Source organism: Phyllostomus hastatus, unplaced genomic scaffold (genome assembly GCF_019186645.2).
Source record: "Phyllostomus hastatus isolate PE091 unplaced genomic scaffold, TTU_PhHast_1.1 phas_scaffold_78, whole genome shotgun sequence".
NCBI classification, from domain to species: Eukaryota; Metazoa; Chordata; class Mammalia; order Chiroptera; family Phyllostomidae; genus Phyllostomus; species Phyllostomus hastatus.
In genome coordinates, this window is record NW_025334041.1 from 64984183 (window position 1) to 64998894 (window position 14712).

General features: G+C 43.7%; 1 protein-coding gene across 4 annotated transcripts in view; it reads right to left on the reverse strand.

Annotated features, from left to right (window-relative positions):
- The window catches only part of UXS1 (UDP-glucuronate decarboxylase 1), a 131221-nt gene that overhangs the window by 97017 nt on the left and 19492 nt on the right, over positions 1-14712 (reverse strand). For 2 of the 4 annotated variants that reach the window (XM_045827590.1, XM_045827589.1), the window contains exons 2-4: positions 3166-3193; positions 2102-2150; positions 934-977 (exon numbers count right to left, since the gene is read on the reverse strand). In XM_045827590.1, coding sequence (XP_045683546.1) covers positions 934-977; positions 2102-2150; positions 3166-3193 — 121 coding nt within the window. Of the gene's footprint in view, positions 1-933; positions 978-2101; positions 2166-3165; positions 3194-14712 lie in introns of all 4 variants that reach the window. The other 2 variants (XM_045827588.1, XM_045827587.1) reach the window with 1 other exon arrangement.

Here is a 14712-nt window from a genome sequence, read left to right on the forward strand (position 1 = left end):
GATGAACCCAAAGAGGCCCACACCAAGACACAGCATAATTAAAAATGCCAAAGGTTAAAGACAAAGAGACAATCTTAAAAGCAATAAGAGAAAAGCAGTAGTTACCTACAAGGGAGCTCCAATAAGACTGCAATTTGACTGCTCAACAGAAACACTTCGAGCCAGAAGGGACTGGCAAGAAACATTCAAAGTGTGAAAGGTAAGGACCCACAGCCAAGATTACTCTACCCAGCAAAGCTGTCATTTAGAATCAAAGGGCAGATAAAGAGCTTCCCAGACAAGAAAAAGCTAATGGAGTTCATCACCACCAAACCCATATTATATGAATGTTGAAGAGTCTTCTTTAAGAAGAAAAAAGATAAAAAATATGGACAATAAAATAGCAATAAAACACAAATCTAGATACAGAGAACATTTTGATGGATGTCAGGTGGGTGTGAGGACTGGGGAGATGGGTGGAAAAGGTGACAGGAGTAGGAAGTACAAATTGGTTGTTACAGAATCATCAGTCGTGGGGAGGTAAAGGTCAGCATAGGGAATACAGTCAATAATAGTCTAATAACTATGTATGGTTTCAGATGGGTGTGAGATTTTTTTTTTCAGGAGAATCACTTAGTAAGTTATATAATGTCTAATCACTGGGGTATACATCTGAAACTAAGACAATAATAAATGTCAGCTGTAATTGAAAAATAAAAAATGATTTTAAAAGAGAAATAGTTCCTAATGGCAAAAGAAAAACATTTTAAAAACACTGTACCCTAATTTTATAATAAAAACTTACCTTGTCATGGGAAAGTTCTTGTCTTGACGGTGCCTTACACCGTTCACAGAAGTGATTACTCAGCCAGAATGAACTTACATAAGACATTAACCTTCTAAGGTCAATAACTAAGATACAAGCATTTATACAAAACAAAAAAGTATACATACCTTTTTTCCAAATCTCTTATTTTTTCTCTAAGTGGTTCAACAATCTAAAACAAAATAATCAATATCACTTTTAAAGCAAAAGCACAGCCCTCCACCACTTCCCCCTACTCTGATGTTCCAGACAGGCATGACATAAGGCAAAACCAACTTTAATTCTCCTGCAATTCAATTCCAGTTTGAAATTAAGTTATACTATTTCATCACAATTCTAGATTTGAAATGATAAATTGCACATTGGAACTGTTGCTCCATAGGTGCACTAAGTCTCTGAAAAAATTAACCTTTTTACTTTCTGACCTTACTATGAACAATATTAAATTCGGTTCAGGCTCATAGGCAGCTCAACACCACTGGTGTCTCTTCAGAAACTATAATCCCCTAATTGCTGCCCAGAAAGACTTAACATCTTATTTCTGCATGTAATCTCCAGAGGATCAGCTCCAGCATGGAAATGACAGGATGACAGACCGAGTCAGTCCCTTCCATGTATGTTAATACTGTGAGAGTGGACAGAACAACAAGGGCAAAAACCCAAGGGCTTTCCCAGGAATCCAGCAGCTGGCTTCAATTCAAAATGAGGAACTCTTCATCCCCTTCCAGGCCATATTACAACAGTCCATCCATATCTACACTTCTTTGACTAAAACCTAAGTAGTTATTTTTAAATGGAAGGTGTATTATCAACCAGAGGAGCTAGCTTTCAGGGACATAGCTGTGATTTCCCCATTGGTGCCTACAAATACTCTTTATGTTCTCAGTCCCAGCATCTGAGCTGGGCCTTTTTCCTTTCAGCATCTGCTTGGGTGAGAGGATTCTGGTGCTTGCCTCCACCCCTGTACAGGTAATCACATCCCTTTCTCTAAGAAATTCTGGGAAGGCTCACCCAAAAAGACATAAAGAAGTTTAAACTCATTTTGCCATAAAGGTAGAATTTGTTTTAATAAAGCACACCTTTATTAAATGGACAAAGGCTGACACAGAGATGCATCTACACATAACATATATTAAGTCTCCTATTAAATAAGGGATCGTTGTTTGAGAGATGGTCTCAAAATCATAGATCAGCATCAAGCTGCTAAAATAATGATACCAGCATAAGCAAAGGAACTGAAGTAGATAAATATAATATAAAGAAAAAAAACAGAAGCAAAATATGGAAGAGACTAACCTCTTCAATCTTCCTTTCAATTTTCATTTCACCATTCTCCTGGATAGACCTGTTGAGTAGAAAACTATAAAACTGAGATCAATTGAAAGGCTTTATGACCTTAACAGTTATTTCTTAACAAATTTCCACAACACAAACCAAAGGCTGCAGACCTCCCTCTCCTTTCAAACATCAGTCCTGTGTGCCAATTCCCTCCAGACAGGGGTGCACTAGAGGAAAATAAAGACTACCAGGAAGAGGAAATCTCCTAAACCCATCTCATATCCTCCGAACTGCCTTAGCATTGTTTCTATTAAATTAAAATAATCTCACTTTCACATTATACCCAACATGGGATTTCAAAGCAGGAGGTGCATCTACAGGAGTATAAGTCTGACTGCCAGGCTTTCCTGGGGATTTAATATAAATGGAGTTTTTCCAAGTAAAAAAACAGAGCTCCTTTAAATTGGATCTGAACACTCCACCTAGCCACACACAGAAGCCTTTGTCAGGAGACATACACAGCCCTGGTGGCAGGAATCAGCTCAAGGAGGCCCCGCTTGTAAAAGCGACCCAAACTGAAAAGCCTTGGTGGGGGCAACCACAAGCCTTTTCCCTTATAGCCCTGTGCAGCAGTGTGAAACTTCCAAATTCAATCCAATCACCACAATTGTGATTGCTATTCTTTTAGTTGTACAATACTGCCAAGAAAAACAAAGTGGAGCAAATTTTTCTTCAAATTAAAACTTGCGGACTTTTTTTGTGAACATTAATTAACACAAGGATTTCACTTTTTTAACTGTCCCTCCTGCCCTACTACACAAGAGGAATAATGCAGAGTCGGGCCAGAGATTTCCTCAAGACAGACAGGTAGTCTCAGCATCCACGTGGGGCCAGGGACCCGCTGCATTCCTCAGGAATACCCACAGAAGACAAGACACAGCCCAGATGTGTGAGCAGCAAAATATTCGGTTGCATTTTTAAAATTGAATTTAATTAACCCATGACATCAATGGTGTATATGTGACAACTGAAATGTGTCTATAAAACCCAACTACAATATCCAAATTATTAAAAATAATTACCTCATATTAACGAAGTTGCCCCAAACAGCTGTAAGGAAAGAAGAAAAAGTCAGTATTTAAGTTCATGATATTCAAGGATTTCAATGAATACAATTTTAATTTTTAACCAATGTTTTAAAATTCACTAAGAAAACTAAATTATAGCTCATGAAGAAAATGAAATGCATACTTTTATTTTTTTAATATTTTATTTATTTACTTTTAGAGAGGGAAGGGAGGGAGAAAGAGAGAGAGAGAAAAACATCAATGTGTGGTTGCCTCTCATGTGGCCCCCACTGGGGACCTGGCCAGCAACCCAGGCATGTGCCCTGACTGGGAATCGAACCTGTGATGCTTTGGTTCGCAGCCCGAGCTCAATCCACTGAGCTACGCCAGCCAGGGCCATGAAATGCATACTTTTAAAATACTAAGTCCTACTAAAAAAAAATATAAGTGAAAATGACCCTATATATATCCCTCTAATTTTGGAATATCTCTTTCAAGGTGTGGCATTCAACTTTGCATGTGTTTTGATTAACAGTATGTCCCCAACAGTTGTTTGAGGAAGAGCCAGTCACAAGGATCCAAGACCTGTGTGCCTGAAAGAGATCCGAGGGTTCAGTCCAGCCACTTAACACTTTAGTGTTGATGAAACCAAAATCCAGAGAAGTTAAAAAATGGCCTGACATGGCTAAACTTCAACCAGAAGTCCATCTATCCTTTCTCAGCACCTATCCAGTCTCCCTTACATTGCAGTGTCTTGTCTGCTGGTCTGCCTCCCAGATTACAGGTTATCACATCTACAGATGGCATTTGGTAAGTGTGCATAAATCACTGGGCTGCAACAGCAAAGTGTTACCACGGATGACTTTGAAAACATAAGACTGGACTAGAAGCAACCACTTCAAATTACTGAACAGGGGATTACGTCATACAAAAACCTTCACCATGAATGAGTGGTCCTAAGGTTTTATACACATTCAGCCCTTTGTGGTCACTCCCCAAATGCTGAACTCCTCCAAATGCCCAGGTACTCTTAGGTGCTTCTAGGTGCTGGGAAAAGAAAGAGAGCAAATAACAAAACACCCTCCCATCACAGGGCTGGCAATTTTGTGAGCATAGGAAAGCCTTGAGGTTAGAGCTACTCCTGGGCATCTTCTCATTGCTACCCTCCAGTACACAGTAGGGCTTTAATAAATGTTTACTGAATAGAACTGTGTCCCAAATCAAACCCCCCCCCCAGCAGAAACCCCCACTGTTAAGAAGGACGTTGTCAATTCCATAAAATCATATCCTTCTTCAAATAAAGTAGGAAAATATGACAGAAGAAAGATTAATAAAGTAACCACAGAAAAGTGGCAAGTGAGCACGAAATGGGAGAAATAAAATAAAGCAGTATAATATTTATTATTCATCAAGAAAGCAGTAACTCTGAGACTTCCGGCAAGATGGAGGAATAGGTGGACGCACCGTACCTCCTTGCACAACCAAGATTAGAACAACAATAAATTACAGTCAGTATAACACACAGAACTGACAGAGGATTTATCTGAATGGAAGTTGGACAGCCAAGAAGTTGAAGTAGACCCGTACATACAGACTGGTAGGAGATGACGACGAGCCGAGCTGGCGCGGGGCTGGCGCGGGTCGGCGGTGCGCGGAGGTTGGGGAAAGTTTGGCGCGGAATCGGCGCGACAGCCATCCGGGGCACAAGAACGCAGCGGTGATCCCTGAGTAGGCAAGCTGCGGCTGCCGGACCCAGTGGGGCAACGATTGTGGACCAGGGCAGAGCTCGCAGCCCAGGAGCCCAGGGAAGGGTCTGGGCCCAGGAGAACTGAACTGCCGCCATTGATTCCCTCCCGTCCCCACTCCCGCCCCCGGCCCCCACATACAACATCACAATCTAGCTACTGGGGCGCCCAGCCCTGGTGAACACCTAAGGCTCCGCCCCCCACCATAACAAGAGCGACCAGACCGGGAAAAAAAAAAATAGGAGAGACAGGGAAAGACATAAGATATGTGTACAACAAAGCAGATCAGTCCCCCAGGACTCATCCTTTTGAGCGACCAAGAAATAGCCAATCTATCAGATGCACAGTTCAAAACGCTGGTGATCAGAAAGCTCACGGAATTGGTTGATTTTGGGCGCAATTTAGATGAAAGGATGCAGGTTACCATAAAAGAGATGCAGGAAGATACGCGGAGGAGAGCCAATAGAGACAGGAAGGAATCTGAGTCTCAAAACAATACAGTGGACCAGAAGGAAGATAGAATCAATCAAGCAGGAAAGCATGATGAAATAAGAATTCAAAAAATCGAGGAGAACCTTGGGAGCATCCAGGAAACCTTTAAACGTTCCAACATTTGAATTATAGGGGTACCAGAAGGGGAGGAGCAACAAGTGGAAAAGTTATTTGAACAAATAATAAAGGAGAACTTCCCCATTCTGGCAAAGGGAACAGTCTTCCAAGAAATCCAAGAAGCTCAGAGAGCCCCAAAGAAGTTGGACCCAAGAAGAAACACACCAAGGCACATCATAATTACATTAGCCAAGGTAAAAAATGAAGGAGAGAATCCTAGAAGCAGCAAGAGATAAGGGGATAGTAACCTACAAAGGAGTTCCCATCAGACTGTCAGCTGATTTCTCCAAAGAGACCTTACAGGCAAGAAGGGACTGGAAAGAAATATTCCAAGTCATGAAAGACAAGGACCTACATCCCAGATTGCTCTATCCAGCAAAGCTCTCATTTAGAATGGAAGGGAAGATAAAGTGCTTTTCAAATAAGGTCAAATTAAAGGAGTTCATCATCACCAAGCCCTTATTTTATGAAATGTTAAAGGGACTTATTTAAGAAAAGAAGATAAAGAAAAGACATGTATAGTAAAAGGACAGCAAACTCACAATCATTAACAACCACACCTAAAGCAAAACCAAAAGAAACTAAGTAAACAATTAGAACAGGAACAGAACCACAGAAATGGAGGGCACATGGAGGGCTAGCAGCAGGGGGGGGTGGGAGGAGGGGGAAGGGGGGAAAAAGGTATAGAGAATAAGTAGCATAGAATGTAGGTTGAAAATAGATAGGGGAGGGCAAGAATAGTACGGGAAAGGTAGAAGCTAAAGAACTCATAAGAATGACACATGGACGTGAACTAAAGGGGGGTAACGTGGGTGGGAGAGGGGGTACAGGGTGGAGGGGAGGGAAGGGGGAATGGGACAAATGTAATAGCATAATCAATAAAATATATTAAAAAAAAGAAAGCAGTAACTGTTTATATGTATGGACCATGTAATGTTCTTTTGAGTATTATCCTCAGGCCATATGCATAACTACAGGAAAGGTGCCTTCACAAATCATGGCCTTATTTATAATTAAAGAAAAAAGACAGTGGGATAAACCAAAATATCTGACAATTGGGAAGCTGCTATCTAAATTATGATATGGCCATTCAATGAAATCAGAAAGCCATTAAATATGACTATGAAACTATGTTATAACATGAGAATACAGTTGTAGGAGTTCCAGAGGGGAAAAATATAAGCAGTATGACTTTGCAACTAAAAAATACACAGAAATAGACCATGTGAAAATGCCAAAACACAGAGTTTATATGGTGACACCAGTACTTGCTTATTTGTCCCTGGATTTATGTGCTTACCTTACCTTGCTTTTTTCAAAGGAGAAGGATTTTTAAACCCTAGCTTTTTTTAAAGGAGAGGGATTTTTAAACCCTTGCTAAAATCCTGTTCTCAGTCTCTTCCTAGACAACTTGCAAACAGGTCTGTTAATCCTTGATCCCATAGCAGGTGATGTCACCACCAAAACAAAGCCCCAAGATCAGTGACCAGCCAGGAGTGGCCAAACCCCATGGGTATTTTCTTTACTGTGTATATCTCAAATAGACATATTGTCTCATTCTGGCTCGTCAAAACACACAAGGAAGCCGTCCCTCTCTTTCCATGTTATGGAACGGTGCACGAGAGGAATTAGCCATTCCATAAGGTACCTTCTGGGTGGTGAGTGCCTTCTGACAACCTATTCAAATTAGTCTGTCATTTTTAGTTATTTAGTTTTTCCTTTTTAACCTTTTCTTGAGTCCATTTAAATTGTCTGTTTTGGAGACATTTGTCAATGCTTCTATCATCACTTAGACCACTTCGGGGAATGAAGTCTGCCTCCACTCCCGGACACCTTCTCCTTCCTAGAAGTAAAGATACCAGGGTCTCCCAAGTCCTCCCTCAACTCCCAGTGGTCCTGCTGAAGCATCTCTCCCTTAGTACATGGACTGGGGCCCTGGGAGCAGCCGCAGGAATAAAACCCAAAGCCACCGCTGCACCAGCCTTTATAAACAGATAACAAGGGTTGTAAGAAGACAACACCCAATTCTATTCCTGTGGCTCAGCCCTCTTCAGTTGGCCCTTGGCACCTGGAAACATACCCTCCTCCCAGCAACCTGCTCTTTCAAGTTGACCCCATAGCTTCCTGAGCCTTTTCTCATCACCACCAAGCAACCCTCCACAGCAGGCCCTTCTAGGAAGCCCCCTTTTCGAGACTCTCCACCTTCCTAAACCACTCACCACCCCCACCCCTTTAGCTCTGTCTGCAGGTGGTCTCCTGCCTAGGCCAGAAATGCCCTCACGTGTCACCTGAGCACTCAACCTCCCTCCCTGTTCCCGGGAACACTGGAGCCCCTCTGTGTTGCTACTTCTTTTTTAATTGGCAGTTTATAGGTGGTCTTCCTGTAAGATCAGGTGTTTCCTCATTCATATTTGCAACATCAAGCACATGAGGGCCACGCACCAAAATCAGGTAAATAGAGGCCAAGATATGTTTTTACTTTCTCCCATTTACCCATTGCTTAGTACTTTTCACCTTCAGAAGTGTTGCTACCAATTAATCTTCAAAATGTTTTTAGGTCAAGTGCTTTGGATTCCTTTTAATTCTCAAAAGCTCCCCCAGCATTGCTTCGGCTAATAAAAGGACTCGGCACCCAGCACAGACAAGGCAGGAAAAGACACTCACTACTACACATTCATTTCAAAGCAGGGACACAAGTGATTTCCATGACCCTGTGTTTTGTGTAAATTATCCTGGAATGTTGCAGTTAAACATTATCTAAAAGTAACATTGCTTTTAAAATTTTGCAATGTGCCTCACAGTGTCTCAAAATGAATTGCTAATAGATGCACTTGATGAATATTGGAACTAAATTGAACTAAATTTAATCTATTGTGTATAATACAAGCACTAAATATTAAGAAAAGTATAAGAAAAAAGATCAGCATTATCAACAAAGGGCTTAAAACCAAGTTCTCTTACAAAGCTTTCAAGATAAATTATTCTAACTTTAATACAAACTTTAAAAAATATACTGTATGCAAACTGAGGCTCACTAGTTCTACATTTCTCATTATGTCTGTATGTAGACTTCATGCTATGCTGGGAAACCTAGATCAAGAAAATCTATTACACAGAAATTTTCGTGTAGGGCAAGAAACTGACTTATTTTAAAGATATGATTAAAAATGAGTGTCCTTTTCCAACAAAGAAAAAATTAAAGGGCTAACACAACACTTTTGTCTGTATTAGTCTTAGTTTATTAAATATTAATCAGCTACTACTTGAGACAAATCCTTTTAGAACACAATTCCTCTCAGACTGAAGTCCATGGGTCTCAGTGGATTCACGGATGAGTTTCAGAAGTGGAGGGCTGGGCAGGCGAGGAGAGGATCCTTGAAAGTCCAGGCAAAACCCTGGTCCATAACCTTCAAAAATCCTCCAAAGACTACCAAGACTTCAAACAGATGAAGACCCACCAATATGTAGCACGTAACAGCTTGGAATTTTTGAAGGCATATTAGTTTTAAAAGCGGGATTGAGTTCTCCTATAGCACTAGGCAACAAAGAAGGTACACTCCTACTGCCCTATTTTAAGTACTGTTATTATAGCACTAGGTCAGACAAACCATTTTTATTTCCCATATGTACAAGTGAAATGGCTACAGTATGCTTTAGCATGTTTTTATTGGGCATTCTGATCTCCACTTTCACCTGGAAAACACACACACTTTTACTCTAAGCACAGGAAGAAATGTGAATTAAGGAAACCTGTCTTGCACATGAATGCACATCTACTACCACAGTATGTAAGGCATGACTGCAGGCAAGCATGCCAAGGGCTCACCATCTTGGCATAAAGAAGTTAGTGCTTAATTACACAAATCATGGAGGACTTGGGACTTGTTGTCTTTTTTCAAAGTTTCCTAAAATCCACCATCCACCCATCCAATAAAGTTGGATGCACAGAGGCTGCCTACAGATGTACAGAGGGGTGTGATCCTACACACAGAACTTCATGCATCAGGTAAGCAATGTGCATGTGATATACAGGGAGGACCCCAAGAGCAGTGGGCCAGAAAAGAGTGGTCCCAAAGGAGGTGAGGCCCAGGTGACAAGAAACAATAGGGGTTCACCTGGGCCTACAGGAAGAAACAGCTTGAGCCCACATGCAGAAAAAGGTGGGACACTGGCCACCAGTAGGACGCTCGGGAACTTACCCGGATCACAGAGACTCAGTCCTTCAGGACAGTCCTGAGAGAGAAATGACATGTTCTCACAGCAGTAACAGAGGACAGTCACTAACGTAAATGCAGGTCTTTTTTAAAAAATGGAAACATTTATTTATTGAGTCACTGTTTGGAGCCAAGCTACCTGTGACGTCTTACAGCAAAGGCTCCCCATCCACAGTGCCCTTTAGCTTTAAAAGGCCCTCCAGAGAGAAAATGACAAGAATGGGCTCAGGGTGGAGCAGGGGGTCTGCACTCCCCAGTCTTAAATGATAAAATCCAGGCTTCCCAGAGCCTGCGAGGCCATATGTGGTCTTCAGACCTCCTCATTCAGAGTCTCAGGACAGGAGCCAAGACATCCGTATTTTTTAAGTGTTCCAGGTGACTCAGACCCGGAAGGATCTGGTGACCAGTCACAGCTGACAGACCTAGGTAGGCCTAGGAGGAAAGGAAAATCACCAGGTGGGGAAACTGTACCGTGGGAGACTGTAGCCTGGGAAACTGCCTGCTGACCAGACCCAGAACAAACAGATGCCCGGCTAAGATCGGGGTCTGGGGCCAGTCTATCCGGCATAAAAAGATGCAGCTTTAACTTGAGCTTGACAAGATGTATCAAGAACAATGGTCAGCAGAAACAGCACCCAGCAACCAGCTCTAGCCAATCAGACTCTGACACCCCAACCAGTTACCCTTTGTGGGTTTGTGCGCTTAAAAACCCTGCCCTAAGAACAACTGAGCAAGTCTTAACCTCCCTTGGTTGGCTCTACTTACTCTACTTTCCTCCCCAAGCCTCAACCTCCCTAGGCTGACTCCACTTTTCCTCTTATTCCCTGCTAATAAACCCTGCTCTTTAGCTCGCAGCATCTGTCTGGTTATTCAGCGGCTCCAACCTAACAATGGCCACACCCAAACCTGTTACCCACCCCTCTGTTCTTCCAGTCTAGGCTCAAGCCACTCTGGTACCATGCAATTTCCCCAATTTGCCAAGCCTGTTTCTGCTTCAGGGCCTCTACCCTTCTCCCAAATACCTCCTCACTGCCCCTTTCTCTCATGTCTCAGCTCAAAAGTTACCCCATCAAAGAGCTCTTTTGACCAATCCATCATAATAAACCCACCACCACCATCACCCTTTCTGCCTTCCTACTCACACTTAACCTACTTTCTTTTTCTTCACAGTACTTATCGCCAGCTAACATACCTATATATCGACTCATCTGTGAATCTGTATTTATTGTCTGACCCCCTCCAACAAAATGTGGGCTCCAAATGGCAAAGATTTTCTGTTTTGTTCAATGCCATTATCTGTGGCACTGATACGCATGCATGTAATATGTACTCATTAAATATTTGATAAGGAAGGGAGGGAGGGAGGAAAGGGAGGGAGGGAGAGAGGGAGGCTCTCTGGAAGGAAAGAAGGAAGGAAGGAAGGAAGGAAGGAAGGAAGGAAGGAAGGGAGGGAGGGAGGGAGGGAGGGAGGGAGGGAGGGAGAAAGGGAGTGAGGGAGGGAGTGAGGGAGGGAGGAAGGAAGGAAAGAGGGAAGGCAGGGAGGGAGGGAGGAAGGAAGGAAGGAAGGAAGGAAGGAAAGAAGGGAGTGAGGGAGGGAGGGAGGAAGGAAGGAAGAGAGGAGACTCTCCCAAATGACTGGGAATTGCTGCTGTAGGACAGAGTCAGCAGGCATTTCCTATAAAGGAACAGATTGTAAATATTTTAGGCTTTCGGGGCTGTGTGATGCCTGAAGCAGCCCCCCAACTCTGCCACTGTGGAGCATGCCCAGATAATTCAGAAACACATGGCTGTGCGAAGGACACTGAAATTCGAATTTTGTGTTACGAAATAGTTTTGTGGGGGGTTTTTTGGCTTTTCTTCAACTATTCAAAAATTGTCACAATTATTTTAGCTTGAGGGCAGGCTGGATTTGGCCAGGGTCAATATCTCCCTGCTCCAAAAGATACCAGAATGGCTGGGTGCAATCCCCTTGTTCTTGACAGGAAAGCAGCCACCAGCCACCTATACATGGTACATACCAGGGGAGTAAACCTAGTCCTGGGGAGCAGAGAGGAGGAGGCAGGTCTGAACTGTGAGCATGGGCAGGGACATCTACTGGGCTCTGAAGAAAATGCTCTTGGAAGGAAAGAGTGGGGGAGGTCAAGGCCAGCAGAGGGGCCCTGAGGAGGGGATGGAGAAAAGAGACGGGACCAGGAGCCCACAGCATCAAGCTAGGTGAAGAAGGTTTTCTTACCATCTCCCCAGGGGATTCTGTTAATGAGTCAAATATGAATAACATTGTTTTGCCTTTTGTAGCATTCTAAGACACCTAGTTAATGGACACCAGCAAGCACTCCAAGGTGTGATAACCGGCAGCCTGTATTTCAACACAACAGAAAGAAAGAGCAAATGGGCAAAGAAGAAGCCAGGTTGACATCAAGAATGCAGAGGACAGAACTGACAGATCCTGGAGATGGGTGGTGTATCAGGGTGAGATGAGAAGGTGGGGTGGTGCCATGGATAATGTCAGGAGATAAGAACACCAGAGATGGAGGATAGCTGAGGGAGAAATAATGGACTGGGAAAAGCATGTCCTGGGTTCAAGGCATCCTATAGTGATGCAGGTGAAAGATGTCTAACAGGCTAGTAGAAACAGAGGCCTGGGAATGCCAGCACTAGCCAGAGGTGCAGGGAGGGGACAACTGAGGCTGGCATGGTGAAGGTTCATTAACACAGGGCACTGACTGCTGCATCCAGGTGGGCAGAGGCCATACCCCTGGGGGAATCTCATGACCAGGCCAAGGCACAGGTCCAGGAAGTGCAGCAATGCCAGTCTCTACATGGGCCTCTCACCCTCGCTGTTTCTAATCACAAGGCCATGTTACTACCTCCATTTCACAGTCAAAGACGGCAGCCAAGAGGAGTATCATGTGACTTGCTCAGGGTCACCCAGGCCAACCATTTGCAAATGTGAGGCCTAATTTCAAGGCCTGTGTGACCTCTTCAGAGCTCCAAAGTCATCACCATCTCCAAAGAAAAAGGCATCTTGGTTGTTTTGTTTTTTTTTTTCAAACTTGTCCTGTAAACTAACCCCCTCCCCTCAGCCTCCCAGTGTGTGTGACATGTGTTCAAACTCAAACTAAGCAACATTAACTTCACGAAACCCTTGGGGAGGGGGCAGCAACAAAAAGACTATTCGAATACTGAAGATGCTTCCCATTTCAGGAGAGTAAACAGCAAATCCCACCTTCTACTCACTCAGGTCAAGAACACTTTCACTTAGAAAAGTGTTCAAAATAGAAATCCTGAACAAACACAGGGCTGCTTGAAAGGTCCAGTAACACTGAAGTGTGACAGTGCTATACTCCTTCTGCTGTGACTGTTTATTGTTCCTCTCCAGATTGTCTGAGTGTGTTAAATAAAACAAAACACTTCGTCTAAGCTATGACTAGTTTGTCTGCCAAACGCTCACAGCAAACTGTACAATGTCACTGTGTTTTTACACAAAAGGCAGACCCAACATGGTGGTACTTTTCAAACCTGTCCGAAAACTCTTCAACATGCCTCCCATGAAGAGATGGGGTCTCTGGGTCCTCCTTGAATCTGGAGGACTTGTGACTGTCACCATAGGAGAGAGCAGAAGTGACACTCTGTGACCTTTGGAGCTGATCATAAAACAGCAGGCACCTCTACCTCGTTGTCGCCAGGACACTGGCTCTTGGAACCCTGGGCTGCTGTGGAAGTCTGACCACCTCAAGGCTGGATAGCTGACCTGCAGGCACTCCAGTAGCCGGTCCTAGCCCGGCCCATCCTCAGGAGCCAGATTTGCCATGAAGAAACCACCTGGAGTGGATCCTCCAGGCCTACCCATTTTGAGACTTCCCAACTGAAGTCTTAGACATCACAAAACAGAGAGCAGCCACTCTCACTTCAAATTCCTGACCCAAAGAACCCATAAGCATTATAAACTGCTTGCTGTTTTACACTACCAAGTTTTGAAGTTGTTGGCACCAAGACTTAACCAAAACCAAAACACTGTCAGGTATATCCTTACCCCTTTAACGCACTGATGTTCAGATGTTCTGGTGGCAGTCCTCAAATCAACCCAGGACACAGGGCTAGATTCCTCCCCACCTGATGTGTTTGTTCCCTATGAAGAGCAGTGCACCCTCCTCCCATCAAAGGCACAGCTGTGCCACCTGGGTAAAAAGGATGGGTCAAGTTATTGAGGAAATCCTACCACCCCAACCACCCGAGGCTACCTGCCTCCACCTGGACAAAACATTCAGTACCCCTAGGAAAGATGTACCCTTGCTTACCTGCAATGAACAGTGACAATTCTAGAACTGTAACAGATCAAGTATTTGACTCACCTAGATAAACTTTTAGGAAGTACAAGTGAAAAGGTTTTCAAAGCAGGTAAGAATATGCACTATTCTAATAGTAAGAAAAGCATTATTAGCTGTTTAAATGGATCAGAAAGGTCAAATTAGAAAGTATTGTTGTTTTAATATATTCAAATAAGAAAGGGAGAATTGCAGAAGGAGAAAGCTCTGGTCTCCAGTCCCCATTACAAGAATGAGGTGTTAAAGGGCAGGCAGCATGATCCACCAAAGAGTAGCTGTCACTGAAGGAGAATCCCTGCCTGCTCCCTAACCTGAAGAGGCCCAGCCAGGCAGGTCTGTGCTTGTCCTCACTGGTGATGCAAGATGAGAAGTGTCCCAGAGAAACAGGTGGTCTGGGGTGCCTGAGCAGGCTCCAGGAACAGGGCACCAGTTTCTTGTACCTCACCATGACACCAACCCTCTCCGGGCCCTCCCCAAAGCCAGACCCCAGGGATGAGCCCAGAAGCAGACAGGACAGCAGTCCTTTCGGCTCCCTGCCCTGCAGTCCCCTGGCAGGTCTCATACTTCAGCCACAAAACTTTTAAGTGAATCACACGGTCCCATTGGCTTACCTAATAAAATCATACCACTATTCCCACAGGAAAATTTTCTGTCCCAAGATGTTCCTCT